Source organism: Chenopodium album, chromosome 22, assembly GCF_948465745.1.
Source record: "Chenopodium album chromosome 22, dcCheAlbu1.1, whole genome shotgun sequence".
NCBI classification, from domain to species: Eukaryota; Viridiplantae; Streptophyta; class Magnoliopsida; order Caryophyllales; family Amaranthaceae; genus Chenopodium; species Chenopodium album.
The window spans coordinates 35186939-35208420 of record NC_137855.1 but is presented as its reverse complement, the minus strand read 5'-3'; the positions used below and the strand labels follow the sequence as shown (position 1 = coordinate 35208420).

The 21482-nt window shown below is 33.6% G+C and overlaps 2 protein-coding genes across 2 annotated transcripts; both read right to left on the bottom strand.

Moving 5' to 3' along the window:
- Positions 1–1389: 1389 nt before the first annotated feature.
- Positions 1390–11469, bottom strand: LOC145605442 (MLO-like protein 11). The gene is made up of 15 exons (XM_081661493.1): positions 10626–11469; positions 10249–10306; positions 9872–10101; positions 9594–9710; positions 9095–9155; positions 6688–6782; positions 4958–5032; positions 4499–4584; positions 4215–4264; positions 3940–3980; positions 3249–3419; positions 3113–3148; positions 2787–2854; positions 2641–2701; positions 1390–2126 (listed from the first exon to the last, which is right to left on the bottom strand). Exons 1-15 carry the CDS (start codon positions 10749–10751, stop codon positions 1734–1736), a joined length of 1668 nt encoding a protein of 555 aa, XP_081517619.1. The 5' UTR covers positions 10752–11469; the 3' UTR covers positions 1390–1733.
- A 1767-nt stretch (positions 11470–13236) lies between these two features.
- Positions 13237–19502, bottom strand: LOC145605467 (nuclear/nucleolar GTPase 2-like). Its single transcript, XM_081661523.1, has 11 exons — positions 19200–19502; positions 18514–18647; positions 17875–18004; positions 17525–17685; positions 16666–16767; positions 16470–16574; positions 15930–16058; positions 15699–15839; positions 15271–15371; positions 14170–14227; positions 13237–13685 (listed from the first exon to the last, which is right to left on the bottom strand). The coding sequence occupies exons 1-11, from the start codon at positions 19411–19413 to the stop codon at positions 13386–13388; spliced, it is 1575 nt and encodes a 524-aa protein (XP_081517649.1). The 5' UTR covers positions 19414–19502; the 3' UTR covers positions 13237–13385.
- Between the last annotated feature and the right edge of the window lie 1980 nt (positions 19503–21482).

Sequence of the window (21482 nt, the reverse complement as noted above, 5' to 3'; positions counted from 1 at the left end):
AAAATCTTAGAACACACGTTTTAAAATTTAGAACATACAAGTTAAAATTTTGGAACAAGTTTTTAAAATTTATAATATCAAACTTAACTAATTTATGGTTTAGAACATGTGAGTACTAAATTAAAACATTTGATTTAATTTAGAACACCTGAGGAAAAGTTTAGAACATCATATTTAAAATTTAGATCATAAGAGTTAAAATTTAGAACATAAAGAGTGTTCTCACATAAGATAAATTCTCACATAAGATAAATTCTCACAAGAGCCTCCCCCTATGTATATATATATATATATATATATATATATATATATATATATATATATATATATATATATATATATATATATATATATATATATATTTATTTATTTAAAGGGGAGTTTTTTCCCAAGTTTTTAGAGAGGCACGTAGAGTTTAAGTTTAAATTAATTATATATAAAATATTATCTTTTGATAGTATGATCTAATCTAACTGTATACGTTACATTGTCTTTTACATGAATTTGCACTTCCTTTTTCAATTCCCACATACAAAACAATCATTACTTATAGCCCTAAATTTCTTTTGCGTACGCTAGGTTGTTAGTTTTTGAAGCCTAACCAACACATAATTCCTACTCACACAAGTAGCATGATTATTGAGTATAGAATGACAGGTAGAATTTGCACAAACAGCATCACCACTACAATGCATGCTCCAATAATTATAAAGAGCAACACAGAAGCAAAGGCCTACTCGATAATAGCACAAAGCCGGTCCAAAAACAATGGCTATAAAACCGATACACACCCTTTACTTGTGTTTCTTCTCTAGTTTACTCGCACCATGGATAACCCTTTCATCAGCTCACAGGGTATCTCTAGCTTCCTACATCCCCGGCCATGATCCAAATCAAGAAGGATGTTGTTCGATTGATGGTAACTGTGGACCTTGCTATGGTGTAAATGTCAAATGTTGTCAATTCGGGGATTTTTGTTACACGTGATACAAAGTCTCCCCCTCCATTTTATCTGGATTTCATCAAAGGGAATGCTGCTCAAGGCTTGGAACCAATGAATCCGACACATATGCTTCGTCCACAGGAAAATTTTCATCGTCCAAGACAGGTTAAGGTAGTTAACGAACCTAATCCTGACAAACGATCTCATTGGAATGGTATTACAATACACTAGTATGCGATAATAAACTGCATTAGTATGCAACTCAGATAATAAACTGCATTAGTGTGCAACGTTGCTAATAAACTGCATACATCTGAAAAACTCATTTCCATTATTTTGAATTAATTCTCTCATTTGACACAGAGCAATAACTACAATAAAAGAAGATTACTTGTACAAAGGAAAAGAATAAAATTTTTTGTTTCAGTATAAATCATGTCCATCAATTAGCATTTTGAGAATATCATCATGTTACAACAGTACAATCTAGACAGGATTCTCTCCGAATAATGGACCATTTAGTTACTGGACTGAGAGAGAGGAAGAATTAAAAAATATACATATATATATAAAAAAAAAAAATTGTATCGCCAAAGCCAAACCCAACCCCTCACCCTTCTCTAATTCACCAGTAACTAGACGGTCCACTTTCTGGAGAGGATCCGAATCCAATACAGTAAGCCTATAACCTATTGATTTATTTGTTGTATAAATCGTGTGAAAACCTATAAACAGGAAGATTCTCTACAAACTCCCGCTATGTCATAATACTATGATTCTATCATAAAACCTACTGATCAGTTCTTCTATTTGGCATCGAAGAACACCGTGGAACGTCAATTTGCTGAGAACTCGGTATTCTTGCAGATATAGAGCCAGATGGTCTGAGGAGAGGAGTACCAACACGACTGGAACTTTCATTGGCAACTGGTGGACTTGCATCTGTTGTGGAAGGTGATTGTAGCTCAATTTCAGACTGTGTAGCAGCCCCAGAAACAGGGATATCAAGCATGTGACTGTCATCTTCATCTAATGAAATTACCGTGCTTGCATCTGTATGTACGGTTGAATCGTCACCATACATACCGAGCCTCTTCTTTCTCTTGGCCGCAGACTTCTTCCAACCATGAAGAGTCTCTCTAATTCTATGAGGAATTAATGCTGCCTTGTAATTTGTTCCCATCTAAGACAAGCCCAAATAAAGCACAAAGTAAATAAAAATAGTAGAAGATAATGGAAACATGCGAACCTAAAGTATATGATACATGTTGTTGGGGTAAGGGGAGTAGCAAAAGTCAAGTTACCATGAGGAAGTATATTTTAGTGATAGATTTACGGAAAAGATACCTCAAAAAACACAAGGAAGATGGCTAAACATATAGCTACATATGAGAAAACTATTAACAGCCGATTTCCATATTTATCAGCAATGTTATTGAAAATATTCAATCGTTACTTCCATAAGGACCAAAAATTTTAGGAACTCAACATCAGAATAATATTCAATATTGCATTTGATAAGTTGATAGGTTATAATTATAGAAGCCATAAGCATAAATATAACCTTTAAGGTTCAAAGAATGTTAATCTCTCTCTCTCTCGGTCTCTCCTTTCTCTTGTCAATTAGTTACATCACAGTTTTCAGTTGAAGAATTACCAACAAAGAAAGAACAATAAGAAAAAAAGATCACATTTACCTGAGTAACCAGTGCATAGAGTGGCAAGGTGCTGTAGCTGCAGAGGAACTGCCCAGAGAACCTGTAATAAGATAGGCATGCAACACCAATTTATTATCTAATAGCTAATATGCATCATCAAAGCTAAGGTAAATAGCTAAACATACCCTAGTAAAAGCCGCAAGTAGACCAGAAGATGGTTACTTATAAAGCAAGAATCATATCCAAATTGCCACTGTAAAATGGATAATCATATCATCAGTGAAAAATATAAATAAGAAAATTAACCAAAAAAAAAAACTTATGCTTCTCCTTTTCGCCCAAAACTAGATACATCTGTTTCATATAGATATCCTAAAATCACAATGGGATGAAATTTGAGGAAGGAGAAAAAAAAATACTTTCAAAAGAAAAGCATTTCACTCTCTACCATCATAAGGTAACAATCTTTGACAACATAATAGAATAAACATAAGTTGAGAAAAGGAAGTACCCAAAACCAGAAAAAAGAAGCAAGCTCAAAGGAATTCTGCAAAAATGCACAAGGAAGAAATAATAAGAGGCTACACAACAGAGTGTATAACTAAAACAAAATAAACAGAAGGTAACTTGCATGTAAGTTTTCCTACCTGGAAAAGTATAAAGTGAATCAAGGATAGCAACAATTCTGGCTTCTTAAACCAGAAGAGATCATCACGAGGCTTTAACTTTGTTCCTGTAAAGAACCCCGATAGTCCAGCACTCTCTAGTGTTAAGGTTGCTATAACATGTTGAAGCTTAGTACCCACCAAAAGAACGAGCTGCATTTTCAACACAGATACCAAGTTATCCATGAAAAATAAGCAAAGCAATCATTTAAGGATACCAGAATAGGAGGTCTTTTGCTTTTTCCCTTGACAACAATTTAAATAATATTAATCAATGTTGCCACGTATTAGTATTAGTCTCTCCATCAGTGTACGCAAATCATCCACAAGGTTGCATACATTTGGACCTCCCTATACCCTGCTTTGGGTAAGATCTATTCTTCTTTTTGTGGTTGCCACAAGGTGAAAAAACAAAAAGGAAAAAAAAAAAAAGCAAATCTAGTAAACATGAGATGCACTTCAATTTTGGGGGGCTGGAAGGGAGTGAGAAACAAAAAGTCAAGGGTATCGATTCAATAGTCAGGAAGTATGTCCGGATCATGGTAACAATTCTGATATATGCCATGGCAACTTTCAAGGTATTGATGCAGGAGCATCCATTACATCTACAGCTCTACAAGTATATAATGCATCGAACGCAAAAACCTAAACATACAAATGAAATCAGACTTACTGCTATAGGTAATATGGCTATCCAAAAGTATAGGTTTGATCCTGGAAATAACAAGGAAAAACAATAAGTATAGTTCCTCAAACGACATCAGCCCCATCTAAAAGGAAGGCACTCCTGCTAAAATTTTACCACAGGCGTAATCAGTCAAATAATAGAGTATACCAATATTTGAAGATCTACAAAACAGGGAGGTAAAATGTTTACAATCTACATCAATTATTTCCCAATGGTTCACAATAAAGAACATTCACCTTAAATGCATTATACATCCTCACCTCTTATGTTAAACAGCATAAAAGCTACTACAAATCCCCAAAGTGGACCGCTGCAAAAGATAGAGCAGTGCTTCAGAATATTGATAGTACATTATTGTCTGATAAAACTGTGATTAAAACAATATAAAGACAAAAAATGGCATTACTTCACAAGTTGAGTTGATGAAACTCTCCTTATATAGTCTATGTGCAATTCCAAATAAAGTTTAATATAGAAATCCAAAGAAATTAAAAAAATGCAGCAGGAAATAAGATGAGCGACGGTTGAACATCTTCTAGCTTACCTCACACCAACAATTCTTTGAAACTCTTCTTCCATAGATTGAACCATATAGCTGTGAAAATCATATCTTCTACTAAGTTTATGGTTCTGTCAAAAATAACAAAAGAAGTTAATATATTTGAAAAACTAGATCACAAGAAGAAAATTTTGACATTTAGAAATAAGCTATTGCTTTGGCAGGAAAAACTGTCCTAATAACTACAAAAGCACCAATAAATTTCATTAAAGCTCAAGAAATGCTGGACATGCATATTGAAATTTTCATTGGTGGGCTCAAAGAAAATGCATTACAGTATTAGTTATTGATGACAAGAGAGAGCATTACAGCAAAATTTGAATTTATGATGAATTAATGACTATAAAGTAAGTGTGTCTAAAAGCAACAAGCCATAAATTGCACCATCTTTATTTCAGTCAAATAATAAAAAGACCCAAATTTTCAGTTTAATTATTCAAGTACCATAATGAATCCCTTGCGTAGTGTAAGATAATCAGCACGAACCACTGAATGTCCAAATTGCCTGAAGAAACATGTCTGGCATACAATTAAGAAGTCAGTTTAGAATTGATACAGCCAATAATTGAGTATAACATTAATGGTATAAAGTTTTAACTAAACCTTCTCCAAGAAGATTCATCCAAGGAGTTTCAAAATAACAAATTCTTGGTTACTGAAGAACATAAAATCGGCAGACATGTTGATACAACATCCACCCACCCCTTAGAAAAATAAAAGTAAAAAAAAATATATATGTTGTATAGATTCTAGAATAAGATAAAGTAAAAACACAAATATTATAAAGTATCATTAGTATTTATTAATTAGTCAAAAGCCAATAAATATGATTAAGTTCTATAAAGGTACTCCATAGTATATAAGAGTAAAAATTATAAAATATTAATACTTGTATTATAAAATTATATTATAAGACAATTTTATTAACATCTAACATGACTAAGATCTCATAAACGTATACTCGTAAAGTCGTTAATGATAAAATATGGTCAAAGAAAATTGATAAATAGGTTACAAAAGAAAGTGTCTTTAATATTATCTTCTTTAATTTTATTTTGCAGATGTGGGTACAAAAAGAACACCCTAACTATGTCAAAACAATGAGCTTGAACTAAATATAATGCACAGACCCATGTATTAAAATGGTGGCAGCAATTCAACTAATTGGGCCACATCTTGTTCTCTTAACAATGAGTCAATGATCCACTGGATTAACATAGAACATATATATCTTGACACTGCAAGCAAAGTTGCCCATCTCCAGTAGAAAAGAAGCACATCATTACAGACAAATTCCAAAGAGATGAATTGAGGCTTGCAATTTATATCACTTCAAAATTCTTAAGTCCTCCCTACTTAGTATACTTTTCCCTATGACAACAGTAACTGGGACATAATCAATAGTACACTGTACACATGTAAACTAGATAATCTAAACTTCATATACAGTACTGACTTTAGATATACTTCTCTATGTAAATGGAAAGGTTGAAAAGTTCTCATCAAGAATTCAATGCTTTAATTCTTTGTATTTTAGAGTATTTCACAAATTACCCTCTATCCTAGTAGACTACTTTTCAGACATTAAAAATATGGTGCAGATATTTATTGATTTATTGCCCAATTTTGGACTAATGAGTATCCCTATAATGCTCATACATCGAAAAAAAATCAACTTGTCACTTTCTAAGATCATAAAATGATATCTAATTATTGGGTAGAATTGTAGAATTTCAGGTAATAGACTGTTAAATTTGACTGAGCTTCAGGTTACCTAGAACATATGATGCCAAATGTAAGCTTATACCACTGTGAAACCAAAGCCAGGCCAGGTCTATTGAAAACTTTCCCAATAGGAACTAAGTGGAGGATATACTATCATGCATCCATGCTTCTATTTACTTACACACAACTAAGCGAAGGCATAAGACTTTCTTTTTTCTTTTCTTTTTTTGTAATTAAAGGCTTGAGACTGTTGAGACCTCACTGAGTACAAAAACTATCAAGTTGAGAAAGTTAAGAAACAGCACCAACCAATATCTACAAGACAATGTACATCCTGCTGAGTGCAATGTCAAGATGTACAAAGCCATACATGTTTATTTATCCACAAAGAAGACATTTCAGATTGAAATATATATAAACAGCAAAACAAGCATAATATTCATGCTTACCACCCAAATCCAGAAATTGCTCTTGGTCAAAATATTTGACGCTTGAAATTTGACAAAGCTTGATTGCCTTCGCATTACCAACTCCCTTGTGATCTCTGATGAAAAATAAGCTGACTGTTATGTGATTATGTCATCATTTTCAGCAAGCTATGCCATACCAATATCAGTACATATATATAATAATATATTTCAGACTTTCAGCATTAAGAATTCAACTTAAGACATATCAGCTCCAGCGCATCCAATTTTTGGAGTATCCTAATTATTAAGAAAGCTAAAAAAGTCAGTTTTTAGTCAGCACATAAAGATATACTGGTGCAAATGGGAAAGGTACATAGCTCATAACCTTATGTGAATCAACTCTGCCAGTATTGCAATAAGATATATTTTTCTTTGTTCTTTAATTATGTTAAAAATCAATTTTTTACACTATTTACACACTACCAATGTGATGATCTATAACTATTTTTATGTAAGGAATAAATAAGTCAGGTGAGGTAAATTCCTCTCGAATTATATTTTCATAATATCAAAGCAATAAGAAATATTTTACTTGTTCTTTAATTATTGTAGCAATTGATTTTTTACACTATTCACACAATACCATGTGATGACCTATTGATTTTATGTAAGGGAAAATATAGTCTGGTGTGGTAAATTCGTCTCGAAGTATACTTTCATAATATCAAAATTCTAAAATTGTTACTTAAAGGAAACTTAAATTATGTTAGTGCGCTGGAATGCGTGAAATCCCAATTGTGGCAATAATTAAAGAAGAGAAGGTATGATTTAGTGTGACTTTTTTGGTATTTTGAGAGTAGGAAAGCCTAAGACACAAAAAAGAAACTTATTCCAGAAGGACTGTAAGAAAAACTTTCAGCACTACAAATGGTGACTAATGATTATGAATAGGAGGAATTTTCTATAAGTCCGGTATATTTATCAGTCAATATAAAGCTTATCCTAAATTACTAAGTCTTTCCTCTTTCGAAATGCTAAAATCAAAGTAACAAGGCTGTATCTTATGGATCACCAAGAAAACAGATTTTTTTGAACTCAAATAAGCCAAGAGCAATCTTCAGCCATGAAGATTCAAATTTAAAGTTCACATACGGAACACATTGCATCATTTGCAAGAGCTTGCTTCCAGATTTTTGGTCATGTTCAAAAGTTAAGGTTTAGCTTGTCTCAAAATTCCCTCTCCAAAAGGATTGAGGAAAAGAATTTAAATATTAGATGTCCTTCCACTTTGCCTTGGGGAAGCCTCATGTACTGCTCACAATAGGAACTAATCAAGAATCCTAGCTAACTTAAAAAGACAACTCAGATCCTAAGTGGAGTCATGGAGGTGATTGATACATGGAAAAAAAATAGCGGTAATGGTCAAGTTCTAACAGAAACAGCTAGATTCTGTTAAAAGAATTTCTATATACTAAATTAAAAAGTATTCTTTCTATATAATATACTAAACTTATCATATATAAGTCAGTAATATATATTAGTAAATGAGTAATTGCTTAAAATAACAGATTTTTAACTACGTAATAATTTAGTATAATATTTTGGCTAATTTTGATAGAAGAGCAGATGTAATCAAATCTTTTTTTTCATCAACTACTCTGCATGGGCTAACCAAATCTTTTATTCCATCTTTTTCAAAGATTTGAAACCAAGTAACTCTCATTTTCACTATAGTTGATGTATATGCCTCTTCTCTTCTGGCGGTCTTAGAATGCCTAAGAAAGAAACTTGTACACTAAAAGGGCTTACAGCTCAATCAGTCGCAACGAGGGGCACAGATCTATCCAAAATTGTTCTTGCTAAAGATAGGATACACCCATATATTGATATGCAAGGAAAAAGCTGCAATGGGAAAGAAATGCTTATTCAGCTATTGCAAGATGTTATCAGGGATCTATTAACCGATGGGTATTTTTTTAACTCTTTTTTAGAACACGAAAAAAGGCCTCATGTAAATTTTCACATCCCCGTTTTTTAATGTCCAATATCATCTCCTACAACTCCATACTTATCATCCTTTTCATTTACAGAGAAATACGATAAATAAAGAAACAGGTTTTGGAATGGCAAGCTGCCTGCAATTTGCAACCTATAAATCTATATTCCTGTCTAGAACTTTTTATGCTAAATTCTACCCTTATCGTGAGGAATTTAAGTGAGTTGCCTTTTGGGGGGTATCAAATGGGTTTACACTAAAAGTATTAGTTTGACCTCAATAGGATCTGGGATGGCTTCACCGCTTAACCATTTCACAATAGGGTACCAATATCACCAAAGCTAGTCTCTGACACATCCATCACGCTACCTATCATATACTAAAACAAGTTTATATTTAATTCAGTTTCCATGAGATAGTTATTATTTCAGCTGAAACTAGACAACTTGCCTGTGAGCGCATCATGCCGATCCAACTGAGCTTGATCCTCCCATTTTCTCCAACTATGTATCTGGCAATAAATATTCAGCAAGAAAAGAAGGGGAGGAGTCAATATTAGAAGAAGCTAGCTTTAGCTAACTTGTGTCTTAGCTTAAAAATAATGTAAATCAAGTGATTGGTTCCCACTAAAAAGCAAGTAAATTAACAATTAATAGATCAGACATGTCTCAGCAGAACAGAGTCTGTCATACATGCAATAATCCTGTAGGGAGAACTGGATAAGACAACCTCAACTTTCATCCTAAAAAATTATGAAGTGACTCAATTCCATATGCCTAAACTACACTAAATTATAATAAGTAAAATCATCAAGCACTTCCCGAGAAACAATTTTTACTTTGAAAGGACAAACTACAACGACTGACATTGATGATCATAATGTCTATTAGGTGCATATACTCTGTTTAGTTCCAAACTAAGATGAAATGTAAGTCACAACGACTCTAACCTTGACAATTGCAAGCAGCATTGTTAAACAGCTATAAGATACATGCGTCACTGCCATGATGAAGATAAATCGGTGCAACTGCTCAAGGCCTTCATATGATACAAATGGTTCTTCACCCTATACGCAAAACAAGGTAAATTTCAAAACCCAATAATTTAAACTGGAAACCAGTGAGATCAGTTACTCGAAAGACATAGAGCATCATTTATGAAAAATGCTTTAGTAAAGTAACAACTCTATTAACTTTCAAAATAAAATAAATATAAGAATAAACATGCCTCAGGACATTTATTTTGATGAAGGACACTCATCAATCTCCTGAAATGTCGAGGAGATGATGTCCAAAGTTTACGTCCTTCGGATAAATCCTCTTCAGCAGCTTCATGGACTTCAGATTCAGAGCATGGGGAGAATACACCACCAAAGAACTTTGAAGATATGCAAAAGCTGGATATTGTGCTTGAAGTTGCTGTTAGAAGAAGAGATATAAAGCCGAGGAGCATCAACTCTGCATACAGAGATGGAACTAATAAATTTTGAGATAAGCCCAAAGCTATACAAAGAGAATCTAAAGTTCTGTAGCTTTGTTTTTCAGACATTCATCACCAAAAAAATAAATCTTCAACAAAGCAACAGCATTCAGTATTATAATTACCTTCTTTCATTTTCTCCACAGTTTGAAGCAACGGCTTTCGACGCGTTTTATCAAGCCACTGGAATATAAGAACAATAACAGGTGAAAATTGCAGCAGTTAGTTACAAAAGATTATGAAAACATCCTCTTTTTGTTGATACAAATTGGATATTCGTTCAAAAAAGTGATTTTTGACTACTAAACAAATAGATTCTCAGGTCAGCAAACATGTAATCATTTGACAGAAAAAGCAACTCAAGACTAGTTATAATTACATATAATCAGATTCAAACCAACTTGTTTTTAGTACCAACACTTTAACATAAACAAGAAATTAATAACATAAGTTGCCCAAAATCTTAAAAGTCAATAAAATTGATTATAGAATGAAAACTCACATTACTCAGCCAGTGAATTGATCTTTCAACCAGCAAAGAAATTGCAACAAAGAATGTCAAAACAGATGCAACAGACCATGTTGGAGTTAAAGCCAAAGAGCGCATTTCCTCATTCTTATCCTCCATTTCTATGACCTTACAATCCTACAAAAATGGCGGTTATTTCGAGTTCTCGAAACAGTTTCAGACCAATATCACCATAACAGTACCAGTATAGCTAGGTAACATGTTATTTTCCAAGACCCATGACACAAAACATCAGGACCCTTCCACTTAAAACAAATGTCACCTTTTCTTCCTTCTTAGTAGACATATAATTTCACACAACTATTCATCCATGAAATAGACAGCTTTGTGGTGCAAATTAAAAATTACCCCAAAAATGTGGGAATTTATTAGTTCTCTCTCAACCAAAACAAAAACCCTTGAAAACCCAGAAAACTTCACAGAAAATTGGAATTATTTTAGCTTAAACACCACCAGAAAGAAAATTCCTTGAAAACCCAGAAAATTTTGAAATTACCCAGAAAAATTAACCCAGAAATGTATCAAACCCACTTCCTATTTTCCCTTGCCTTCTCCTTCAATGCAGCAAAAACTCCCAAAAATGTGGCAGAAACTTCAATCAAAACCCAATAAATGAATTATATTCTCAATGTTCTTGAACAATGTGATTAAAATACAAAAAAATAAGAATAAAATAAACCCAGAAAATGTAAAAGAGTTTAGATTCAGTTGATAGAAGATGCAAGAGAATTTAATAAAAATTTGTGTGTTCTCTCTCTTCTCGTTGGGATCAACAGGAAACTACCCAACCATATGGATCTCCCGACAGGTTATAGAAAGATCCTTTGATTTGTGCATAATACTTACAATTAGATTAGTTTAATTGAATAAAAATGGATCAAATTGTTGGTTAATAATTAATGAATAATGAATGAATGAATGGCCCGTTGATCTCTGTGCAATTAGTTAGAATATTAGAGGAGTGATGCTGTCAATGACGGATTTCCAGAAAGTTGTCACATGCAAATGGGTTAAATTTGCCACATACTTACTTACGTAGTATATTATGGTTTAAATTCTTTAAAGAATACGGAGTATTACTCCATTCGTGTATGTATTCGTGTATGTATCGCACACCTACCCGGTCACCCGGTCAAAAATACAAAGGTTATTTAAAATAAGGAAATACTTACATACGTAGTATATCATGGTTTAAATTTTTAAAAGAATACGGAGTATTATTCCATTCGTGTATGTATCACACACCACCCGGTCAAAAAAATACAAAGATTATTTAAAATACGGAAAAAACCATATTGTTTGTACAAATATAAAGTACATTGTAGCACATGAGCTTGCTCATTGTTTGCCATGGAAAATAGGGAGTCGGTTTTGGGTGTCAAACTTTCCTACCAAAATTGTGTCTCTTGTGAACAAGATCTTCACTTGAATGAGAATTAATTGCTCTTTGGGAGCTTTTCTTCAAAAAAAAAAAAAAAAAAAAAAAATACATAAACAAAAACAATTCAAACAATTTACTCCTTGATTTGAGGAATTGTTTGTTATTTTATATTCCTTAAATTAAAGGATTGATTTGTTAACTATATTTCTTGATGGGTAAGGATTGACTAGTTACACGGTATGGTCACATTGGTTTAAAAGAATAACTTTTAGTTATATGTACATGTTGTCCATAAAAGTAACTCGAATTTATCTAACCCTAACCATGAGTAATACATGAGTAACCCCTTACTAGATAACTCTAACCAACCAAGTAACCCCTGGCCAAATAACTCCTAACCAATCGAGGAACCCTTGACCGAGTAACCTTGATCAACCAGGTAACCCCTGACTGACCTAGTAACCCCTAACCACATCTTATACTAGTATTACTCCATTTGTGATTTGTGTATACTAGTTTATAATCTTACATTTAGAGTATTAACATCAATTAACTTATCTAAAACAATATACTTCTATTAGTTTAACATTAAGAAAAAAGAGAGAGAGAAAGTAATTGGAAGTCTGTTAATTCACAATGTCAAAATTTTATAATCCCTCTAAAGTACATATTTATGCACCATTTTGACCTTTAATAAATAAAATTATAAGAAATACTTTAGAAAATAATACTCCAGTATAAAATATAATTATGAAAATTATTTTTTAAAATTAAAGTTATGGTCCCTATTGTAAATTAATAATATGGAACTTTTTTTTTCAAGGACGACCAAAAAGAGAAAATTTCTAACACTAATGTACTTCGTATGACATTAAAATTGCCTACCCTCTCTATTCTTCAATAGTTTGAAAAGATAGGCATTGCCTTGATAAGAGTCCCCTAATTATATTCTTACTCATCTACGGAGTATTACAATAATAAAGTATATAATGATGACCCATAGCACCTGCCCTGCAATCTCGTTGCAAGTTCAATCAAATGTCAAAGATCAAAACATTAATTTGTCAACTACGAGTCTACGACAAATTAAAGATCAGTCTCACCAACCAGAGATCATGAACCACACAGCACAATTGACAACAAAGCCACAATAAATTGCAGCCAATACATAAATAACATAGACTAACATAAACCAAAAAGATGTAGCCACCTGGGCTGCAATAGATCGAAATCTACTAATCTTTTTTTTCCTATCTTTGTTTCATTCACAATACCCATTACATTACTATGATCTAAAAGATTTTTTAGATAAACAAGTACAAAAAACAAAAACAAAAACAAAACAAAATTCATTACTCCGGATTCACAGTTTCTTTAGATATCTCTCCCTTGAGCTCATTTTCGCTATACAGATCACTCTGAACTGGGACCTCTTCCAGCTGCTGAGATGAAATAACATCTGCAATAGCTTTCATGGCTGAAGAGGACTTTGCTTTCTCTGCCTCGGCCTCTCCATCTTCATCACCAGCAACATTTGGCTCCTCTACTGTATCATCTTCCTGCTGTGGCGGAGGAACAAAAAAGGGTATTTTCCCTCTCTGCCAATCATAAAGGACCATCTTTGCTACTGTCATCAAGTCTGGTTCTCCACCCTGGAGCAAAGAGTGCCACTTTCATCAAACATCCATAACTCCGAAGAGCAAATAAAATAATATGACATACAAGTTTCACAACCCCTCCCACTAATAACATTTATTAATTATGATAGTGTAGTTGAAATTTGGGATTAGAAGCAGACAGGCAGCAGATGACAAGAAGATTAAACAGATCAAGATCTGGTATTAATTTAACTTTGAATAAAAAAAAAAGTTTATAATCTAGCCAAAGCTAAAATCAACAACAAAGTAATATTTTGACAAGATAGAAATATAAATATGGACATGTCTAAAAGCATTTTTATGTTGGTTTATAACATAGCTTTTAAAAATCTTAAATACTTAATTTCAAAAATAGCAGCTAGTTCGTGCAGAAACATCTAAATTATATCATAGTTTCCATCAACCATTCTGCTTGTCTGCTGTTATTATAGACAACATGCTCAGGTGAATGAAATGAAAAAGACAGAACAAAACAAACCTTCAAAAGCTTGCCCGATAACTTGCAAAGCTGAAAGAGAAAATCATGCTCATCCTCCCTGGCAAAAACACATCATAACTTTATTTAATCCTAGAAGGATATGTAACCAATAAACACAGGCATCAAAAGATGAAATGCTTCCACAAGAATAAAAAGTGAAATGCTTCCACAACTCAGCACATTACCAGAAAGTGGAAACAATATTCAAGAATCTGAAATTATAATATGTACAGATCACCAAGGCACAGACCCATATAATGCAAAGTGACAGATTGAAATATCAACTACTGATAACAGCAATCAACTACCGATAACAGCAACAAACTACAACCATTATTCTCAAACATCCAATTTTCTCAAAAAATTAATTGGACATTAACTCAGTTGAAGCCATCCCAAAATGTAAGGCTAATACTAAAATTGGCATCAACTTTCAAAATTTCCAGTATTATGCTTAATGACACCATTAGTCAAAATTCATAATAAAGACTCCCTTGGTATGGCAAAGAAAATAATTTTTAATAATGAAAACAATCATCAAAAATCCTACAAAAATGATCTTCATTCAAATATTCAAATGTGGACTAGTATTATAAGATAGAGAGTGAGTATATAAGCAAAAATGTTCTTCAGCATACTCTTGCTTTTCATTTAAACATCTCACATGAAGTGAACAAAAATGTACATCAAAAGAAAAGACAGAACAATAAATAGACTTCTCAGGAGCACAAAAACACTATATCTGTCAAAAAACAGTAGCAGTTGGGTATCTACATTTTGAACATTTTATAGATAAGTATCTTCCTATGTGCCTCAAATTTGAAAGGTTAAATTGATAATTTCACTCAAATTCACTTAAGAGCACAAGTCAATATTAGAGAGCATCTGAAGTGAAACTGCCTGATTCCCTAAAAAGTACTATTTATTACATAGTGAAGCCACTATTTTAAGATTGTAAGAGAGCATCTGAAGTGAAACATGCATGTAATAGAGAGAGGAATTCTGTCCCACCAGTAAATTCATTAATTTAACAGCAGCTTGAGGTGAACAAAAAAAGGATGATAACAAGTCCAGAAGAAATCAGGAGTATAAAACACATACCAGTCCTTAATCTTGTATGCTCTTTCCAGGTGCTCCTTCTTTACACGTTTCAACACTTCTCCAATGTGTTCAGCAGCATCATGTAAATTTGCTACTCGCACCTGAAATTACAACCCAAAACAGCTCATTAAGATTCTTCAGCTAAAACAGAATATAATTTACAATAATGTACCCAACCATCATATTCCAGCTACCCTGCCCAAGCATAAAAAAAGCTACGGTTGATCTATCTTTTAACATGTCATTAGAACACCAAAGAAATTCTCAGACATCAATTCATCTGTAAATGGCTCACAGACCAGCGATACCAGGAAAATGTAAGAATGACACCAAAAGCAGGTACAAGCACCTAGATGTCATAGTTACACCACCATAACACAAGTATAAATGACAGCAACAAAACAATATAAATAATGGAGAGTACATACCACACCCTTCAAAACAATATCCGTCTCTGAGTCATTATTCTGATAAACAACACCAGGGCAGTCTATCAGAAAAATCCTCTTGGTGAGCGTGATATACTGCCAGACTTTAGTCTCTCCAGGTATAGGAGCAACCTTGCAGACCTTTACATGGAAGTAAAGGAAATAAACAAGTCAGAATATATAGCCTGTGAGAAAATTTTATCTTGAATTAATAATCAGTAAAAGAAATACATTTTTGGTACGCAATGTGTTGATAACTGATGATTTTCCAACATTGGGGTACCCAATAAATCCCACGGATATTGCTTGTTTGTCACTCTTTAGCCGTGCAAATTGCCTAAGAACTGAAAGGAGAGAACCCTGAAAACAAAATACAACAAGAGTTTTTATATATATAAAAAAAAATAATAATAATAATAAAAAAAAAAAAAAACACTATAATCAGGGGATATATAGCAGCCATACTTTTCCCCCAAAAACATGCCTTGGTTTCTGATCCCAATGACTTCTTCAAACAAAAATAGTAAATAAAATGATTTTTTTTTTTGCTCATAATGTTCAAAGGTCCCGCAGTATTTTCAATTCAGGTTCGTAAAGATCCATGTATGATTCTCTTATGTGCTCAAACTTTTATCATGCGAGAGAATCTCTTGAAGAAGAAAGTTGAATACAGTATATAAGCATGCAAATGACATATAATCATAGCATTGTTCTACTTTTAGTAAAGAGAAGATTAAGAGTGTACTAGGACTCAGCATGCAGCAGCCTTACCTTTCCAAAAGGCTTAGTGATGCTAGCATGGAAAGCTAGGGTGGGATATTCCTTTGACAAAACTCTAAGCCATCCTTTTGTAGCCCAAGCTGGAATCAGATCACACTGCATAAAGGGCAACAGCAACCTATATCATCTTAGAAGACAAACCATGGTGCAGTAAATATAAGAGACAAAATAAAGGCAAGGATCAGACCTTATTTAACAGGAAAATCATATTCTTATGCTTGCAGTTCTCTTTTAAATGCTTCTCTAGATGATAGCATCTTGTTCCTTGTGGATCCCTAGCATCCAAAACCTAACAAAAAGTGGTCAAGAGGAACCATAAGCATTACCCAACATAATTTAATAAGTCCACTGAACAAACAGAATAAAATATTCTTGCTATACGATATTAATTATCTTGTAAACCAAGTGCAATCCATCACAGGCCCCATATATCTGTTACACTTCAGCAACAGACCATCACAGACAGCCTGTCTGAGCAGAAGAATTTGACACTCAACTTTCACAGCCTAATAATGATAAACAGCTTAAAAATTTACCATCTAACAGATTGATATGAATACTTGTTATAAGACATTAATCATTTTGCATTTCAAGTGCAATCCCTCACAGGCACTACAGACCATCATAGACAAGCCTGTGTGAGAAAAAGACTTTAAAAAACTTGACTTCCACAATCTAACAATAGTTAACACTTCACAGCCTAAACGTTTACCAGCTACCCTGGGAACCACACATTCATCCTCCAACTTTTTAACAAATCTTCCTCTTAAGTTTCAACCAGAATGAAGAGATTGCATGACACTTGGACACATACAAAACTCAGAAGTCTTCTACAGACAACTATCCAAGCAGAAGACAATTGACAGATAACATTTTTTATCAAAGAAAATCCTCACAATCTAGTGTCTTAGGTACAAGGAGTTATTTACCAAGACAGGAACACAAAAAGGAAGAAAGTCTATGCAAGCACAACAGTTGTAAAACATATACAGGTAAGTGGCTAAGTCTTAAGCTCCAACTGTAAGAGGCAATGCCGAGTTACTTACTTGGACAACAACATCTGACGAATCCACGACTTTGTAGAGTTCACCCCATATACGTTTGCTTTGACCTTTCTCAAACATCGTATGGCGAACCAAATCCCGGAATCCATCCACATCCTCTCCTTCGATAGAAGGGTTAGCTTCTACTTTCTGATTATATTCATCTGCAGAAACACAGAACAAATCATGAGCCATGAATCAAGTAATATACTTGCAGCTACACAACATGTTTAACTGCAGTACATATGACAAGTCATATTATATACGTACAAGTGGTAACCACTCGCTTTTGTTTAGCACATAACAACCTTACTACATATAACAAAACCCAAATAAAATAAATTTTAGAATACCTTGTAAACTATCAGCTTTCTGCACCAGCGACTGGTAATCTGTCACCAGAAGCTTTGGGCGCTTCCGCTTCCCCTTTGATCCAAAAGCATTCTCAAAAGGTTCCGTATCAAGAAGATGAACTCTTTTTTGCTTAAGAGACAGAAAACCAAAAGACAAATCAGGTAAGAACTAGCTATTGCCACCGACATGGAAAAGGAAGTTCCTATATCCAGCAACCAATTATTACAACTTTCAACAGCAATGAGACAAACAGCAGTAAACCAATCCATTTGTTCTACAACAAACTCATCACATATAATGGACACAAGAATCCTGGAATAGCAGACTATTCCCAAGTTCAATAAGATAAAAATGAAAAGAAATAAAATTTTGCTATCAACAGGAGATATCAACCCCACTCAACATGAGTTTTATTTTACACACCCTTCACTCCCATTACTCAAGTACTAACTCATAAATGAGCTGAAAAACAACACCAGTAGAAAACCGCAGTCAAATCAACCTAATCAAAATGATGAAGAGCTCTACATGAAGCTTAAATTAGTCTGGAAATCCTAAATAAAATTATGCATCAACAGGTTGGAGTACATACTTGAAGAAATATATCAACAAATGACGGTAGAGAATATGCCACATACCTTCGGAAGATCATTTAAAAGGGACATGGGAAGATTCTTTCCTTTCAATATCATATTGTAGTTGTTTGACATTTGACCAGCAAGCTCAGTGCGGAAATGTTCAAGTTCCTTTGGAACGATAACTTTTGTATTCCCTACAAAATGCGAAAGGGAATTCAACAAAAACAAGAGGTAAATTTGGCAGAAATTCAATTTTACATCTTTCTCTTCAATTCCATACACCCTTAAAAATACTCAACAATAAATCAGCCTTTTTATATGAAACTTCTAACAAATGGTAGAGAATGTTGATTATAAAGAACAAGAATGGTTACTGAAATAGTTCCAAAATTCAAACTTTACACAAAAGATAAATGCTAATAACGCTATAAGTTCAGAAAATCGAAATTCAGACACCCTAATCTATAATCCAAATTCCCAATTTCACCTAATTTTCCAAATGATACTTTCATAAAACAACTATACAATTTGTCAAATTTCACGTTCAATCAAATTCAAATTCAATTTTTCCAAATTCCCAAACTCAATATTTCAATAATTATTTCAATCATCAACTATACAATTTGACAAATTTCACGTTCAATCAAATTCAAATCCAATTCTTCCAAATTCCCAAACTCAATAATTATTGAAATTCTACCAAACTTGCATCAAAAATAACAGCAAATTCGTAAGAAAAAACGTACCAAACCAACGACGATCAGGTTGAATACGAGAATCAGGCAAATCACTAGACTGAAATTGCTGGCTCATAATCTTGCCCTTAGTATTCCTAGAAGGTCGAGTTTTGTACATCTTGAGACGGCGCACAGTGGCGGCGCTACGGCTGCCGGAGTCGGAGGCATTGGCTCGATTAACATCGAGAGAATGCTTGGGTTTACTCTCCTTCTTCTTCGCCATTGTTAGTCAAATGCTGCTGCAAAACCCTAGCTTCAGAGAGAGAGATGCAAAACCCTTGAGTTTTGCGGAAGAGGGAAAGTTAGGGCAGAAAACGGCAGTTTTTGTGGTTGTGGACTTGTGGTTAGTGTGGGAAGTTGGGAAGTGGAAAGTGGTTCACACCGTTTTGGGAAATGGGTAGATGGGTACTGATCCAAACTTGTGAAAATATGGGTATCGGATACAAGATACGGATACCCGATCCGGACTTGATAAGGGGGAAAATCCAAGTTAATCAATATGAGTAAATATTTGGAAATTTTATCACAAACCAACTCATAACACATATATTGTCACAAATCTGAAATCACCTTATAATTTATTTAACTTTTTTTTTTTTGTTTGTTATAGCACACCTGATTATAAAATCATTTTTTGCGTTAGCCAATATCCACCCTTATCGCGCTACTCACGTTGCCTTTGCCGCCCTAACCACCTCAAACTCTCAAAGCCACCCCACATTAACCACCTAGAAACCGCCATAACCCAACTAAAACTCCATCTAAACCACCGTCGTCACCAAATCATAAGGGTGACACATGGCGTTAGTATGTCGTCTCTATGAGTTTTAATAATAACTAGTGTGTACCCCGGGCGTTGCACCGGGAAACAACTTTAAAACAAAATGTAATCCAAAATCCCATTGTTGAAGATATTACATTTCCATTGTTTAGGAATTGTTGAGGCTATTCCTCTTAATTTATTTTTTTCAGGCTGCATATTTATTTTTTTGTGCTTACTTATACATATATTTATTTATGTGTATATGGAGAACATAAATTGGCTGTGGCCCAGACGGTAAGGTATGTGATCATGTAACCATGAGATACAATGTTCAAACCTTGTGGTATGTTTTTTTCTTATTAATAATGACATTAAATAAATGTTGCAATGCTAGAAGTGACATGGCATAATGATAGTTAAATGATGATGTGGCGCAATGTGGTGCAGATTTATGTGACACATAAACGTTTTTAGGAACGCTTTTTAATATATACGTATAGATGTTGAGGCTATTCCTCTTAATTTATTTTTTTCAGGCTGCATATTTATTTTTTGTGTATATGGAGAACATTAATTGGCTGTGGCTCAGACGGTAAGGTATGTGATCTTGTAACCATGAGATACAATGTTCAAACCTTGTGGGATGTTTTTTTCTTATTAATAATGACATGGAATAAATGTTGCAATGCTAGAAGTGACATGGCATAATGATAGTTAAATGATGATGTGGCGTTATGTGGTGCAGATTTATGTGACACATAAACGTTTTTAGGAACGCTTTTTAATAGACAAGTATAGATATAGATAAGTATAGATTTAGATTTCTAATTATTTCCTTAACCTTTGAGCTTCCTTTACCTCTTCATTCTCCCTGATCAACTTATATATTGACTTGGAGAAAATCATATTATAATACATAACACACAAAATAGCTAACACATAGTTTCTTCTTTGGGTGTAAGTTTATGTGTCTCCAACCTCTCACCTAAAAGTGCCTTTATGTGAGAGTGGTGTGTGAACCTTTGAAAACATGCTGTCGAATACAATTGAGCACCACAGTTACATTAGAGTTTCGTTTGTAAGTCAATAATTTGCATCAGGACACACCGAAAATTGTTCCATTGTTTATAAGATTAACGTTTCAATGTTATTGTCTACTTTTTTTCTCGTAGCCTTGAAAATCCCTTAATTTACAACAAGGTTGTCGAAGCTTTCATGGAAAAGTGGATAAGAAGAAGGAAGAAGAATATAGTGTTGGTGATTAGGAATGGTGAATGTATTTTTTAAAACCTTTTCCTTTTTCTTTCATTAGATAGTAATTTAATTTGGATAGCAAATGATAAATGAGCTTGGAGGTATTTATTTCAAAAAACAAAAACAAAAAAAAAGAGCTTGGAGGTATTCACATGGACTAGAGCAAGTTGACTAACCAAAAAACTATGACCGTGGTTTAAAACTATTAGGCTCGTAAAAATTATTACTCATATGACAAGCGGCCAATTGACCAGATCAGGAAATAAAAAAGACTC